At 44.2% G+C, this 17,647-nt stretch overlaps 1 protein-coding gene across 1 annotated transcript in view; it reads right to left on the bottom strand.

Moving 5' to 3' along the window:
- Window positions 1-3,898: 3,898 nt before the first annotated feature.
- Window positions 3,899-17,647, bottom strand: part of LOC136582301 (cathepsin W-like) — a 34,804-nt gene continuing 21,055 nt past the window's right edge. The window contains exons 9-11 of the mRNA XM_066583220.1: window positions 14,862-14,946; window positions 6,348-6,406; window positions 3,899-4,184 (exon numbers count right to left, since the gene is read on the bottom strand). Of these exons, the coding sequence (XP_066439317.1) occupies window positions 4,077-4,184; window positions 6,348-6,406; window positions 14,862-14,946 (252 nt within the window). The 3' untranslated portion in view covers window positions 3,899-4,076. The remainder of the gene's footprint in view (window positions 4,185-6,347; window positions 6,407-14,861; window positions 14,947-17,647) is intronic.

The raw sequence follows: 17,647 nt of genomic DNA, 5'->3' as shown, positions 1-17,647 counted from the left end.
TGAAGTCAATGGGCGACCCGAGCATTTTTGTATATCGCCTATGCTCGCTAAGGTTTTCGTTTGTGAAAATCTGGGCAATTCAACAAAGTGATGGGAACGACACAGCAACGGATAGGGCAGGCGAGGGGCTACATGTTGGGCTGCATCTCAAGTTCACAGGTCCCACTATTAAGCCACAATAGCGGCAAGAGTGCCCCCCCCCCCGCACTGTCAGCGTAAAGATCGTTCTCCTCTGCCATAGCTGTAACAGCTGTGGCAGAGAAGAACGATGTTTGCCCATTGAATTCAATGGAGCCAGCAATACAGCAGGTTCCACTGAAAGCAATGGGCTGCCGGCGATCGCAGGATGAATTGTCGGGAAGGGCTTAAATATATAAGCCCCTCCCTGCAATTCATCCAGAAATGTGTAAAAATAAAAATATATACCGGCGTATAAGGCGACGGGGTGTATAAGACGACCCCCCAACTGTCACCTTATACACCGGCAATACAGTGGAGCAAAGAATAAAAATCATTACTCACTTCTTCTGACGTTCTGCGGTGCTCCTGCAGGCTGTCGCTCCCTCCTGGTCCCCGGCAGAGCATTGCTTTCTGGACGCAGGGCTTGAAATCCCCACCTCCAGAAACACAGCCAATCACAGCTATTCAATGACATCATTGTCATTGGCTGTGATTGGCTGAAGGCACGTGTGTTTCTGGAGGCGGGGATTTAAAGCCCTTCGTAGAGAAAGCAATGCTCTGCCGGGAACCAGGAGGGAGCGACAGCCTGCAGGAGCACCGCAGAACGTCAGAAGAAGTGAGTAATGATTTTTATTCTTTGCTCCACTGTATTGCCGGCGTATAAGGTGACAGTTGGGGGGTCGTCTTATACGCCCCGTCGCCTTATACGCCGGTATATATTTTTATTGTAACACATTTCTGGATGAATTACAGGGAAGGGCTTATATATTTAAGCCCTTCCCGACAATTTATCCCCGCGCTCGCCGGCAGCCCATTGCTTTCAGTGGAACCTGCTGTATTGCTGGCTCCTTTGAATTCAATGGGCAAACATCGTTCTTCTCTGCCACAGCTGTTACAGAACAGAACAGAACAGAACAGAACAGAAATCGCAGATCGCACATGGGTGCGATCTGCGATTTCTATGGCCTTAAGAAGGACCGTTGGGGTTCTTGAAACCTAAAATCACTCCTAACACTCTCCCTATAGCAGCTCCACCAAGATACCACTTTCCCTGAACTAATGTCAGAATGCATCTGTGGCGAGCCGCGGGAGGGGCAGATTTTAATACTCGGGTGACACCTAATCTCGCCAGCCACTCACTGCAGTGGGGTGGTATAGGGCTTGAACGTTGCAGGGGGAAGTTGTAATGCCTTCCCTGTCTTTCTATTGGCCAGAAAAGCGCGCAAATTTCTCAGGGAAGAAAATGAAAGTAACCCGAACACCGCGTGGTACTCGTTACGAGTAACGAGCATCTCGAACACCCTAATACTCGAACGAGTATCAAGCTCGGACGAGTACGCTCGCTCATCTCTACATGTCTCAGAACCAGATTTTGTTTTCGGGATGTTTCTAAAATTCATGTACTGCAGTCGCTCCAGAACATATATAGTTTTATATAATCATCATTAAGGAGATAAGTGCTTCAAAAGTGTATAAAAAAGGCAACAGAGTCATATTTCAGATTGCACTTTGTACTTTGGGGTCCATCCTTTTGAGCCGAGCAATGTAAATGACATTGGAACCCAGGTTCAAGCGTGAATGTTAGAATGCTACTGTGATACCTTGGATCCCCTTTATATCTCCTATGTTAACAACAGTAAAGGATTTATTATGTTATTTCAGAATATGGCAACAAATAAATTGTACTGCTAAAAGATATCAAGCACCCATCTAACTGCATTTTGATATTGGGATTTGTATGTTACATGCATGCCTATCATACATAAAGCAGTGCAAATTATCATTGTTTACATATTGATGTTACCTATCCTATATTTAAGAGCAAAATATTGTATATGGTGTGTACATAGAAATCACATGAACATCTAGATCTACAAAATATATACCATTCAAATTGAAATATCTCTTTATTAGCAAATATTGCAATAAAAGGCAGAAGGCGTTCACTAAAGAAGCAAACCACTGGGTAACATCATGCAAAAACAATCATATTAGGCCTGTTTTACACGGCCTGCACAATCGCACAAAATCATGCAATTTTGTAGCCCCTGTGAAACAGGCCTTATACTCTCATAATGTGTGCAAGTCCATAGCAAATATACAACATATCCTCAGGGCTCCTGCACACTGGCGAGAGTGATAGCGGGCTATGATTCACAGCCCGATATCGCTCTCGCAAGCCTTCTAAAAACCCCTGGATGTGAGGCATTTTCATATGAGAACAGCCTCGCATAACTGCGGGGAATCCCATCATCCCATTGCTTTCTTTTTTATAAACTCTTTTTTATTGAAATTTTTCATATGTTTAAACAGCATAGTATAATATATAACATAACATTTTCCAGTCGAAAAGTCCTTGGTGTATCTCAAAGGTTTCTGTTTGTGTTCATTCGGCTGGTATCAACATATTGTATAAGGTATAATAATTGAATAAGAAAAGAAAGTAGAATAATAGTGAAAAAGAAAAGGGAGGAAAAAAAATAGAAATAGAGAAGAAAATATATATGTACGTTTCCACATACTTGTATATACATATACATATACAAATAAATCATCAATAACAAAGATCGTGGTGGTTATCATTTCCTTCCGTATGTGAACTTTGTGTTAATATCTTATGCTTTTTCCTGATCTTTCTATTATTCTTAGGATTAGATTAGATTTGGGACTGAAACCTGCGTCCGGCATCCCATTGCTTTCAATAGGGCGGCATTCTTTTTGTAATATTGCCCACTGTTACCAATGGGGCCACCAGCCCCACTGAAAGCAGTGGGAGAACGTTGCGATCCTCTGCCGCTGTTGTGACAGCAGGATCGGAGGATTCCTTCATCCCCATGGGGAGTACCTTCATTACTGAAAACTGTGACAGCAGTGGCAGAGGATTCCTTCATCCCAGCGGGGAGTCCCCTCATCACTGAACACCCTGCTGCTGCTGCCACAGTGTTCAGTGATGAGGGGACTCCCCGCGGGGATGAAGGAATTCCCTGCCACTGCTTTCACAGCAATGTTTTCCCTTTTCATTGCAATGTTTTCCCTTTGTTTTTAATTTGGCTGGCACTGCTGCTGCTGGCCCCATTGAGAACAAGGTGAAACCCCTGGATGCAACAGCCTCATATCCCAGCAGGGCAGAAGGAATTCCCTGCTGCAGCTGTCATAGCCGAAGCAGGGGATTGCGATCTTCTCCCAGTGTTTTCAATAGAGCTGGCAAAAAGAATGGACATGCTGCAATTTTTTTTTTCATGCAGCATCGCAGGAGTAAAAACATTGCAAAAGAGAATGAAACCATTTAGATTTATTGGTTTCACAATCATGTGTTGTTACTCACTCTCGCATTGCGAGAAAATCACCCGATTTTCTCGCCAGCGTGAAGACTCCTCAATATTATAAATTATACAAAAAGGCATACCCATACAAGACCGTTAGTATATATATTAATATCATACAGACCCTGAAGTCCTTGCATGGATCCTGAGTGCTGATTAACTATTAATGACCTGTCCTAAGGACAGGTGATCAATAGTAAAAATCCAAAAAAGTTCGGACAACCCCTTTAACATATATTGAAGCAGAACACATGGGAGCTATGCCACTGGCTACCTTGGTTGTTACTCAGATTTCCAGAAACATCAATAAGAACAACAAAAAAAAAACTGCTGAACCTTTTTTTTGCTTTTGCTAGAAATGCGCTTTAATAATTTTGTAAGACATTTTTGCATTGCTTTTGCAGAGTAAGCAGGTAAACCGAGTACATGATTATATAGTAAAGATTAAAAAAAAGGAAAAAAAGATATTCCCACCAAGTTAGCTAAAGCATTGCATGTGTATTACTAGGCTGGAGAAGAGCATTTTGCCTGACTGGTATCAGATTAGTACAAATATTGAAACTGAAGTTCACGTTAGGCAGGACAGCGCATGCTTCTACTTCCTGGGTAAGTTGTAATAGCACTTAGAGGCCACCTTGTGATACCGCACATGTTTTTCCCAAAGGCAATTCTAAAAAAACCCTGAGGAATAGAGAGAAACTATTAGTATTAATATTAGAATTACTGTTATAATGTACCAACATTTAAAGCTGTAATTTACATCCGTACTTGAGTCTCTAAATGTAGTCCCCGAGCCACATGTGATCTGTGATGCTGTTCTGTGCAGTCCCCAAGCACCTGGATACAGAAATGTCTGTATGTGCCCGCTCACATGTATTCTCTATGTCAGAGATAAGAGGAATGGCACACAGTAACCCTCATGTGGTGAAGAGAATGGAGGTTAAGGAAAGGTATCCTGATGTTCCTATCCCAGGAACCTTCATTTAAGAGTGAGAGCTGAGTGAAGAGAAGAGTCCGCTGTGCAGTGATCCAAGTACTGAATCAAGTGATTGTCTGTGGAGTGATCCTACCCCCAATCCTCATCCGGAGTGTTCCCTTTCCAGGAGCGGTACCACACAGATAACGTGGACTGTAGGACCGGTGTCATTCTGTGTCTCCTCTGTGACCTCAAATCTACTGTCCTACCTGCACTGATGTGTATTAAGCTGTATGCTGTCAAGCTTCAAGTAAAGTTTTTCCAGTCTCTGTCCGTTCCCAGGGACTGAGGTATTTAAGTTAACTGTGTGTGTGGACTTTCTTCATTTAACCGCCCGGTACAAGCTACGGTGAGAAGGAACGGTGGTATCACACGTGACAAGTCTACAGTCCACCATACGTACACAGGTATTCACAGGTATTCACTGTCCCAGTGTTGCCTGGAAGAGGCCTAGCAGTACTTGGGCCAAGGTTACATGCTTCCCTCCGGGGAGGAGTCTGGTAAAAGCTACCGTGACAAGTGCCAACTCTACCCTCCCAGCTCCTCAGCATGGGCCTCGTGTCTGGGTGGCCACTGGGGCATCACACATGTGGCTCTCTTGTAATTTATTGAAGTTGTGGAATGTTAGACTGTTACCACTTACCATAAGGCCTCATGTCCATGGGATGATTTTTGCTGTGGAATCCAGGGTGGGCGTCCAGCTCCAGGTTCCGCAGCAATAACCCTCCATAGCATGCACATGAGCCGAAACCAATTGAAGTTTCCACTTACGGATGAAGAATCGCAGCATGTTCCACTTTACTGTGGTTCCTGCATGGATGGCTTTCATTGAGGTAAATGGAAGCCGTCCGACCAGCAGTCCGTCAACAATTGACATTGTGGACAAGCCGCAGATTCCGCAGGAAAAGCACGAGTTTTAAAAAATTCTGTACTGTGAATGTCAGACAGCGAGCTGTGCAAATAATCTGCAGAACAGAGGAGCTGGAAGAAGACAGGTTGGTGCCGTCATCGGCGAAGAAGATGACAGGTACGCAGAGTCACGCAGAAATCAGGGCCAGATTTTGTGCGGGATTCCGCAAGCAGAATCCGACCCACCCATGTGCATTCGGCCTTACCCCCATAATCTATAATGGTTAGAGCATAATTCATGCATTTTGAATTCTCATGCAGTCTCCTCTCTGGAGTGTTGATTGATTGTTGAAAAAGGACCTTAATTTTCCTGATAGATGGGGATCCTGGAAGTGGAATCTGTATCTATCAAACATTTTCAGGCATGTACTTTGATATGCCATGAATGTCTCCCATGATAATACCTCTTTAAGTTTTATGGCAAACCATAGGAGTGGTTGAGTAAAACAATATGGCCCTCAGACCAGAAAAGCTTGTGCACCCCTTTTCTAGAACCTATCACACAAACTTTGTCATTTTAGACATGCAGTGCTACATCTTCTTCAGCCATGTATTATTTGTGTGTTATCAGTTTAGTAAGGGCCCGTTTACACTGAACGGTGAACGATGAAAATCAAACGGTGATCGTCCCGTTTACTGTGAATGGAGGCTGGCGAGCCAAACAATCTCTGGGACGCTTCGCCTCCATTCACTGAGTGAAGATCGCCCCTTTATAAATGCACAGGAGCAATTATCATCCGACAGTTGTCCCATGTGAAAGGCCCGTAGACACTGTTTGCCTATAATTATGACTTTATTATTTTATTAGTAATCAGTGCAGCAATCCAAGTAATTTTAAAAAGGGGTCACTTTTCCTTGCAACTGTAGCCTAATGTTTAAGCCATTCTGTCTTTGGCTTCACGACTGAGGTCTATGCCTTGGTGAAATAAATAAATATACATTTTTTATGCAATACTTACATTTTCTCCCCAAGTTTTTCCCCAACTGTTTTTCACGATCCAATAATGTCCAAGCTCACCTGCATAAAAAAAGCAACAATTCTAAGTAAAATTGACCTTATCTAGTACCTCCACTTTATCTAGTATGTAGTAGGTGAACCTCTTCAGCTAAAATAAGTACAAATTCTATTTAGACCATTAGGTAGTCAGATTTAAGAAAGTTTAACTGTTGCAGAGCTGGCCAATTAGGCCAATTATGCTCCACCTGTGAGTACTAATAAAAGTGGAATGTGAGCCAATATAGAATGAAAATGAGGGCTGTTTGAGTGGTTGCCCAAGGTTCCCCGGGATACCCATGGCTGATGAAACCACCTCCTCATCTTTAAGCTCAGGCTTTCTGCTTTCTTGCATTATGTGTTGTAAAAGAGCAAGGTTGTGTCACAGCAGTGCTTCCTCCAATCATGAAGTGGTGACTGGGTGAGATTAAAGGGGGTAAAGGGTGTGTCACATTAGCCTACTTAAAGGAGATGTCCCGAGGCAGCAAGTGGGTCTATACACTTCTGTATGGCCATAATAATGCACTTTGTAATATACATTGTGCATTAATTATGAGCCATACAGAAGTTATAAAAAGTTTTATACTTACCTGCTCCGTTGCTGGCGTCCTCGTCTCCATGGAGCCGACTAATTTTTGGCCTCCGATGGCCAAATTAGCCGCGCTTGCGCAGTCCGGGTCTTCAGCTTTCTTCTATGGAGCCGCTCGTGCCAGAGAGGGGCTCCGTGTAGCTCCGCCCCGTCACGTGCCGATTCCAGCCAATCAGGAGGCTGGAATCGGCAGTGGACCGCACAGAAGAGCTGCGGTCCACGAAGGTAGAAGATCCCGGCGGCCATCTTCAGCGGTAAGTATTGAAGTCACCGGACCGCCGGGATTCAGGTAAGCGCTGTGCGGGTGGTTTTTTTAACCCCTGCATCGGGGTTGTCTCGCGCCGAACGGGGGGGGGGGTTAAAAAAAAAAAAACCCGTTTCGGCGCGGGACATCTCCTTTAATTTAGGTACCTTGGCTAAGGTTTGCAAGATTGCCCAGCAGCTCGCACAAAGTTCCAGCCAGTCAGAGATTCCACCACTGAGAAACATATTGTTCTCTCTTTGCCGACAGGCCAGCAGAGAGAGAGTTGGAGACTGACAAAAGTGTTGTGGTCAGGCAGCAGCAGTGCAGCAAGTCAGCAACTTCTTCCAATTAATTTCTGCTGACTGCTCCCCCAGAATTGTCTTGTGAGACCTTCGCAAATTTTTTTTCTGGATCAGATCAGCATGTGAAGCATTAGCTGTCAGGGTGTTGTACAGTAAAAGCTCTTTAAGATGAAGCCTGGGCCAGATAAGAAGGTAGCCTTCTTAAAGATTACATTAAAGGTACCCCTTGAGGAAGCTTTAGTGAAACGCACGTCAGGGCGCAGGTTATAAGGTTGGCACTATTGTCATGTTCTTATCATTCTCCTGTACATGTGAATACTTAGTATTCAATATGCTTGTTGTATTACAGTCATCATTGGTAACATGACTGTGATAGCATTGGATATGTTTTGCATAGACGCTGGTCTATTAACCCTTTACAAGCCACTGTCTGACGACTTCCTACATTCTGATTTAAGCTTGTACAGCTCCAATCTCAGAAAACGCCCGACAGGGTATTCTTACCATCTATTGCCAGCCACTCCGCTGTCAGAGTCTCTCTGGCGCACACACACTGGCTTTAGCCAGCAGATGGCACCGTTGTATAACAGCAATATGAGAAAACCTTTTAGGAAACCCTGAATTCAAAATTGGATTGAAAAGGGTTAACATGACATGCTAGAGGCCTTCCTTTTTTGATGCATAATTTCTTTTTGTTTGGGAACTTATCTCTTCTGTTATGTGATATTTTAATATAATTCTATTTAATAAAATTTAATTCTTTTTATTGAGGCTTTTGCGTGCTGACCTCTTTTTTTGCCTTTTTAAATATGTAGTCTTTGGAGAGGTTATCCTGTATATACATAGAGCTCATAAACATACTGGCCAATTAATTTGTTTAGCATAAAACTAACCCTTAGTGTATATCTACGTGTTTGGGTTAGGAAAATAAGACCAAATCACTGGAAAGTTGTGTGAAATATGCTGTTGGTGGCTTGCCTTTTAAGTTGAAGATGACATTAGCAGGTAGGATGTAAATAGCTGCAATAATTAGTATCTTCTCCTAGCAGGCTTGGACTGATAATAGGCCTAGCAGGTAGATTTCTGGTGGGCCAGTTGATTGGTCAGTGGGCCAGCCACCATGTCTAAGCAAAAACTGCACTGATAATGCTGCTGACAGTAGTGGTGAACAGTAGTGCTTGTTTGGCACATTTGGGAAGGTAGTTTGTGCACACTATGGTGCTCGGTGCTCCTGGGGAGGTATTCGAAGCTGCAGTGTAGTATTTGGTAGTCTTGGGCTGGGTTCACATGGGGCACAGAAATTCTGCAGGCATATTTAAACCTGAAATTAAAGGGGTTGTCTCGAGGAAGCAGTGAATTTTTTTTTTTTGCCCAGTCCCCTTATTAAGCATACATTACTAAGCCCCCCTGTAAATGACTTTTCTAGCTGGTTTGTACTTACAGTTCCAGCGTTTCAGCAACTTATAAAAATTTTCCCAAGATGGCCGCCGGCTTTTTTCCCATCGCTTGCTGTAGCCCGACGTGCGCGCTCCCGAGACGCTACCAGCTGTGTCTCCCTGACAACCAGCCGCCCCGCAGCCGCCGACTGGACCCCTGGATTGAACGCGGCCGACCACGGCACACAGTCACCCACCACCAGGCAGCAGGTAACCGGCGCTAGATCCCTGACAACAGACGAAGGCCCTCCCGGCCCAGCGGCAGCCCCCCCCCCCCCCCCGGCCCAGCGGCAGACCCCTCCGGCCCAGCGGCAGACCCCTCCGGCCCAGCGGCAGACCCCCCGGCCCATCACTTACCTGGGCGGCAGGACGGCGGGACAGCTGGGCGGCTTCTCAGGGCGGCTGGGCGGCTTCTCGGGACAGCTGGGCGGCTCAAGTTTCTGCACCTTCCTCTAAGAGAGGATGGTACAGAATGGCCACTCCAGCGCGCTCCCGAGAAGTGACAGCTCGTCTGCGCATGCGCAGAAGAGCTGTAGTGGCTAGCAGGCTGAAGCGGCTCGTGCTGAGAGCAGAAGACCGGACTGCGCAAGCGCGTCTAAAAAAGCAAGCTGCCAGCGAATTTAGACGGAACCATGGAGACGAGGACGCTAGCAACGGAGCAGGTAAGTGAATAACTTCTGTATGGCTCATATTTAATGCACGATGTATATTACAAAGTGCATTAATATGGCCATACAGAAGTGTATAACCCCACTTGATTTCACGAGACAACCCCTTTAAGCAGTAAAGTGGACGAGATTTGCAAAAATCTTGTTCATACACTGCGGACAAGCCACGCTGAAACTGATGTGTGGCATGGAATACAAATCAGTGACATGACAATTTTATCGCTGTTTCTGCTGTGAGCTCTCTTTTCTCTATGGGGAGAGATTTCCACAGTGGAATACAGGCAGAAAAGCCACTTCAAACCCGCACCAAATGGCGCAGGTTATGAAGGAGCCTTTCTGCTGCGGAAGTCTCGCAAAATTTTAGTGCAGTCCGGCTGCAGACAGCTTAAAGGGGTTGTCCCGCGGCAGCAAGTGGGTCTATACACTTCTGTATGGCCATATTAATGCACTTTGTAATGTACATTGTGCATTAATTATGAGCCATACAGAAGTTATCAAAAGTTTTATACTTACCTGCTCCGTTGCTAGCGTCCTCGTTCCCATGGAGCCGACTAATTTTCGCCCTCCGATGGCCAAATTAGCCGCGTTTGCGCAGTCCGGGTCTTCTGCTCTCTTCAATGGAGCCGCTCGTGCAGAATGCCGGCTCCGTGTAGCTCCGCCCCGTCACGTGCCGATTCCAGCCAATCAGGAGGCTGGAATCGGCAATGGACCGCACAGAAGAGCTGCGGTCCACGGAGGGAGCAGACCCCGGCGGCCATCTTCAGCAGGTAAGTATGAAGACGGATTCAGGTAAGCGCTGAGCGGTTTGTTTTTTTAACCCCTGCATCGGGGTTGTCTCGCGCCGAACGGGGGGGGGGGTTAAAAAAAAAAAACCCGTTTCGGCGCGGGACAACCCCTTTAAGGGCTCCTACCCACTTGCGTTTTTTAACGCTGCGATATCGCAGGGTTTTTTTTACGCGATTGTCACTGGGACTTTCTAATATTAAAAACGCATCGCAAGCTTGTGCTTTCAGATTTTTGTGCGATGCATTTTTAACATTAGAAAGTCCCAGTGACATTTGCGTAAAAAAAAAAATCTGCGATATCGCAGCGTTTAAAAAAACGCAAGTGGGTAGGAGCCCTTAGGCCTCATGTCCACGGGGAAAATCAGATCCGCTGCAGATTCTACATGGAGAATCTGCAGCGGGTCCCTCCTGCCCCGCGGACATGAGCGCCGAAAATAAGAATTTAAAAGTATTTACCATCCGGCGCGGGCGGAGAAGATCAGCTGTTCCTCACGGCCGGATCTTCATTTTCGGCCGGCGGATGAATTCCTGACGCCGGCGGCATGTCGCCGGCACGTCGCCGACGTGCCGCGCGCATGCGCCGGGCACATCCGCCGAGCCGAAGCAAGGAAGATGCGGCCGTGAGGAACAGCTGACCTTCCCCGCCCGCGCCGGATGGTAAATACTTTAAATTCCTATTTTAGGTCTCCCGCGGATCCGGACGGCTTCCATAGGCTTCAATAGAAGCCCGCGGGAGCCGTCCCCGCGGGAGACCCGCACGAAAATGGAGCATGGTCCGGATTTTTCCATGCTCCATTTTTTTTTAAATCCCTTTTAATTGACGATCCGCGGGTATTTATCTACCCGCGGGTGGTCAATGCATCCCTATGGGATGCGGATCCGCGCGCGGGAGATCCGCTGCGGATCTTAAATCATATTTTGCCCGTGGACATGAGCCCTTAGGGTGATGTAAGATCCTAAGACACTGAGGCAGATTCTTCAGGAATCATAGCTTCTTTATATATATATATATATATATATATATATATATATATATATATATATATATATATATATATATATATGCGAAAGCCCTCACTGACTGACTGACAGCGGCACTTCATACAACTGATCAGCAGGGGTCCAGAGCAGCGGATTGTATATCTTTAGGATAGGTCATCAATCTCTTAGGCCTTAAACAGATGGTTACATGCGCTAATATGCTCACCACTAGTGCGCACGAGTTTGAAAAACAAAAAGCGGGAAGATAAGTTCTGCCCTATCTTTCTCGCATGTAGAAAAACTACATGCGATAAAAAAAGGGAGTCCTATCTTTTCTTGCGCATAGTATTAGTGCATGAGAATCATGAAATGAGTGGTTATTTTTCGTCCAAATCGCATGTATGTGAAGCTCATGCTTTTCAATGGGTTCCATCACATTAGTGATGTTTTGCAGACTGCTACATTGCGAGAAAAAAATGCCGCAATTTGCTATGTTTTGTAGCCCATGTTTCCCTATGGAGCCTTCCTTTGTATTGCATCACATCGCACGAAAACGCAGTTTTAGTGTGGTGCAATGCAACTTTTACAAAAGGAAATCCTACCATTTCCCCTAAAATTACCCCTAGCTGCATTAAAAGAAACAAAAAAAAACCCCAATACATTACCTAACAGGGCCTGTCCATGCCGCCACACTTCTCCGCAAGTCCCCAGCACACTGGCTTGTAGTTTTCAGCTAATGCTTCCTGGTCAGAGGTTTAAAAACCCCGCCTCTAGGAAGCGCTGGCTTTGATTGGCTGAGCTGCGGTGCTCGAGAACCAATCACTGCAGCACTCAATAAACCAATCACAGCCATTTGATAGTTTTTCTACGTGCAAGAAAAAAAAGGTAAAGGCCTATCTTTTCTCGCGCGTAGTATTAATACGGGAGAATCCCAATAGTGAAAACTAAACCATTGAAATCAATGGGGTCTTTTTTGTCCCGTTATGTGGCCGTGATTTTCACAGCTGTGTAATGGTACTAAAACACGCCTATCTGTTTAAGTCCTTAGCCCTCAAAAACCTCTATAAATAATTTCTTTTGGTTGTATCCAGGTACCTTGTAATTGATTTCACTAGTTATTTCTATCCCTGGGTTTATTAGTCGGCTTTCACACGGGCTACAAATTCTCACGATTTTCTTGCGATGCGACAGCGCTACAAATTGCATGTATGTGAAGCCCATGCTTTCCAATGGGTTCCTTCATATTAGCGATGTTTTGTAGGCTGCTTCATTGCGAAAGAAAAAAATTGTGGCATGCTGAATATTGCTGTGATTTATGATGTTTTGTAGCTCATGTGTTCCTACTAGAGCCTTCCTATGTGTTGCATCACACGAAATTGCAGTTTTCGTGTGGTGCGATGCAACTTTTACAGTAGGAAATCCTACCTTTTCCCCTATAATTACTCCAATGCGATGACAGTGATTGGTTCATCGCGCGCTGCAGTGATTGCCTGAGCCACAGTGCTCAAGAACCAATCAGAGCCAGCGCTTCTTGGAGGCAGGGTTTTTGAACCTCTGTCCAGAAAGCGTTGGCTGAAAACTACAAGCAAGTGTGGCGGGGACCTGTGGAGAAGAAGTGTACTGGAGCGGACAGCGCCTGATAAGTGGTGTACTAGTAATTATTAGGAAACTATATCACCAGTGTTTCTGGTGGCACGATGTTCCACACAGGTCTGCTACATGCACGTCACACGCATACTCAGCTCTGCTATGTTGCTTTTGCATATGAGCTGCATGTGATTTACGAACTTCAGCTGCTTGCTGAGGAGACATGTTCGCTCCTAGCTTTTGCATATCTGCTGCACGAGATGTAAAACTTCAGTTGATGGCTCAGGTGAAATCATGGCTTGTTGCTGTATCATGTAAGCTGCATTAGCTTTATGGCGGTGTTGAACCGTCTGTGGTGACAAGTTTGCACGACAGCGATGGTTTGTTTCATCGCTGGACAACGATTGATGATTAGATGAAGGCTGGACTGGTGTTGGCGGCATTAGCACATGAGATGACATGATATCACATTCAGGAGATGTGAAGATACTGATGGAGGACTATGCTTCAATGTTGTGGGTCAATGTGCACCGCCAGCTATGTATGTGGACATTTGTAAGCTGTCATTTATTGGAGTCTCCACACAGGTGTCCAGCTGTCTCCCAACATACAAACTGCCAGACTGAATGCTGCTGTATTTATAGCAACTGAGGCCGCAGGGGTTTGTGGGCAATGCTGTCCGTCCATAATCCCTAATTCACTGCAGAAGGCGGATAAGGAACCTGTGGTGATGTCACAGTCATGTGATCAGTGGGCCGAGCTAAGAGTCGGTAACTGACATCACATGTGCAGTCAGGCTCTGCATGTAACTTACATGTCACACACACATACAAATTTGACAAATAAGTGGTTGTTAGTAGTTTCATAGTTTTTCTTTTTTAAAGGCATATAGGGCCTATTTTCAAGGTAGGGTTTATATTTCAAACCTCCCCAAAAATCCTGGCAAAAGAGCGCTACAAAGTCGTGCGACTTTATAGTGCCAGGCGTGACTTTGTAGCAACACAAAATCGCGATATAGCCGCGAGAAAACACAGTGATATTGCACATAACACAGATGCGATGTTGCTGCATTTCTCTCGCGGCGATAGCGCTGTCACCTGCGTGAAAGAGGCTTTACTTCTACATGTTTGCACTACAATCTTGTCTTATGCAGTTTTACAATTCTAAGAATAAAATACCTCACAGCCATGTATTACTACTAGAGATGAGCGAGCGTACTCGGCCACGTCCCTTTTTCGCCCAGTACAGAAGTACTCGAAAATCGCGGTGCTCGATTGAGTAAATACTCGAAATGAGTATACTTGCTCATCTCTAATTACTAGCAATTCTTGCACTTTACAGTATCATATGTTTATTCCACGTATGAAGCCTATGTTAGAACAGTTTATCAGTATCAAACTACTAACGACCACTTGTCTGTGAGTTGTATGTGTTTGTGTGTGATTCTTATGCTCCACCCCTTGTGATGTCATAGCTCCGCTCCCTGGTGACATCATTGAAGGTCCTACAACATATATAAAACACAGCGTCTGACCGACAGAAGAACAACACATTTAGGTTTCTTGAAAAGGGGAGGGCAAAAAGAATACAACTAAACTGCTATTATGTCAGACACAACTCAGCATTCCTGTCAGAACACACTGAGGTGGGCTAAAAGACCTGTGGTGATGTCACTGCTGTGGGAGGAGCCAAGCTGTGTTTGTCTTGTGTGGTAATCAAGCTGCTGTGTGTGTAATGTGCCACCAGAAACACTGCTACTATAATGTCCTAATAATTACTAGTACATATATACACATCAATGATCAGCTATATCTGGTATGATATTAAGTATCATATGAAAACTTCTGTCTAGGAGCAAACTAAACAAGAGTTAGGATTTATTTTTACCTTTTGAATATCCGACAAGTAAAACTGCATGGTTTAGATAATTTGGATCACAGTTAGAATTCTGTATCACTCCATTCTTGTAATGCTGTATTGATAAAAGAAAAATAAATTTTTAGTGACTACTTAGACATACAGACAGAACACAAAGGGGCAGATTTACTAATACTGTCTAATGCCTGGCTTAGACACAATGATTATCGCTCAAAAGATGTCTTTTAAGCAACTTTTGAGCGATAATCGTTGGGTGCATTTACAGGGCAATGTGATCACTCAAACGATAGTTTTGAGGAATCACTTTGGTCCAAGGGGGGTATACAGAAGACAGCTGGAGCGCTGTCTTCTGTAAACTCGTGCTGTGTTCACGGAGTGCACAGCTGTTATACAGCTTAGTGCTCCGAACGGGGTATGCAGAAGATAAGTGGGGCCGTTTGTCTTCTGCATCCAGCTGTTGTCTTGTCGGAGCGCTCGGCTGTTACACAGCCGAGCACTACGAGCGGAGTATGCAGAACACAGCTGGACCGCTGTGTTCTTCATACCCCGGATGTTCACGGAGCGCTCAGCTGGTATACAGTTTTGCGCTCCGCTCGGGGTATGCAGAACACAGCTGGACCGCTGTGTTTTTCATACCCCGGCTGTGTTCACGGAGCAGAATACCAGCTGAAACAATAGTATCAGTTGTATCCCGATGTGAACTCCTGATTAGGCTAATCGTTCTCTTTCAGCATGCTGAAAGAAAATGATCAGCGACTCGTTAACGAAAACTACATGATGTCAGTGCAGTTAGACCCAACGATTCTCGCTCAAAAGATGGCTTTGATCGATTTTGGAGCGAGAATCGTTGGAGTGTATTTGCATATGAACAAGTCAACAGTCTTTTTTTTATAGTTCAAATTCATTCTATTGTGAACGCAAAAGAATAAGCAGAAAGATAGGTCCAAACCTATGCTTACACGCTCGAAGGAACTGCGCCCGAGTAACATGCTTCTGAGAACGAAACAATGGCTTTGCTTCATCACATTTTTACTTATCAACGCAATTCTAAAATTGTTTATTAGTGACATATTGTATCTTATGTTAGGGGGAAATTTTCAACAATATATTTTGTCTTTTTTATTATTATTATATATATATATATAAAAAAAAAAAGAAAAATCGCAATTTTCAAATTGATCTTTCTGCTTCTAAGACAGATAGTCATAAACCACAAAATAATTAATATTAACATTTACCTCAAGTCTACTTTATACTGCAATCATTTTTTAAACGTTATTTTATTTTTTAAGACTTCGACAAATATATAAAAATTTAGCAGTAATTTTTCACATTTGCTAGGAAATTTTAAAATCTGATTTTTACTACGGACCAATTCAGTTTTGACATGGCTTATGGGCCTGTATATCAGAAATCCCCCATGAATCACCCCATTTTAAAAGCTGCACTCCTCAATGTATTCAAAATGGCATTTTAGAAGTTTGTTAACCCTTTAGATGGTTCACAGGAATTAAAGTAAATTACATCAGAAATTAGAACATTTCATTTTTTTTTCTACAGATTTTCAATTTAAAACCATTTTTTCTATAACACAGCAGGAATTAGCAGAGAAACTAAACTCAAAATGTATTACCCTGAAACTGCAGGTTTTAGAAATATTCCATATGTGGGCCAATTATTTTTTTCCTGGAGTAGAGATGGAGCTCTCTATTGTGCTCTCTCCAGCTAATTCTGAGGAAGGGGCTACGTCCCCGAAACGAGTTGTGTGCTGACTGTTAATTCATTTAATCAATAAAGAAGAAGCCGGGCAATCCCCTCGTCTGAATGTGTTTTACTCTATAAGGGTTGCGCCTACAGTCCACCATTTTTTCTTTATAGAGTTAGCATTCTGAGGCATCGAGACATTTGAAACCCCAAGAATTTATCCCATTTTGGAGACTGGACCCTTCAGTGATAAATTGTCCTATTCATCATCCCTTGTTTGTAACAGACTCTGCACCTCTTTGGGCCCTTTCCTTCTTACCAGTGGAGGGAATTTCACTAGGAATGTTTGTCCTGGTACTATATATGTGGCCTTGCTTCCAGAAGTACTGGGCTCCCTCCTTCCTGTTCCTCAAATATTAGGGCCTTCTCCTGGAATTCAAGAAAGGTGCCCGTCTGGCCAGCACATCAATATACCATGTAGGCATTTTACAGTGCTACCTGTATAATGTGCACGGCCAGTTTTTATACCAAATCCTTGTTTAACGCATGTCACTATACAGCTTGATGACTTGATTAGACAGGTTAACCCCTCTCATCTACCTATTGTAGTCAAGGATGCAGTCTGGTTTGGGGCCTCTGTACTGGTACCTTGTACTCAGTATAAGAACATCCCTCTTGTCCTTATACTTGACACACAATACTTTGTCATTGCATAGTGCCTTGATCTAACCGCTTAGGGGAATTTGAACAAGCAGAGACTTAGGGAGCCTTTTCTTTTTTACCTAACAGTGTCACATGCCTCCATTTTTTCTGGAAAGGGAGCTCTGGAGTATGGGAACACTGTTTATGCAGGTAGAGGTGGTACCCTGATCCAGCAGTAGGTGCAGAAAATGCCATACAATTTTTTCCTGTAATTTCCAAGAAGGTGCCAGGTGCCTAGGACATAAACTTATGTCCTGTGTCATTAAAGGGTTAAAATGCACCAGATTTATTACAGTCAATCTGCAGGATGATAAATCTAGTGAATGTTTAGACTAGTCTAACTTATACCTGTTAGTTGGCTTAGTTTACACCATATTTTGCTCATACAA

The sequence above is a fragment of the Eleutherodactylus coqui genome, chromosome 11 (genome assembly GCF_035609145.1).
Source record: "Eleutherodactylus coqui strain aEleCoq1 chromosome 11, aEleCoq1.hap1, whole genome shotgun sequence".
NCBI lineage: Eukaryota > Metazoa > Chordata > Amphibia > Anura > Eleutherodactylidae > Eleutherodactylus > Eleutherodactylus coqui.
Note: the sequence above shows the minus strand (reverse complement) of the source record. Positions and strands in the feature narration are given on the sequence as shown.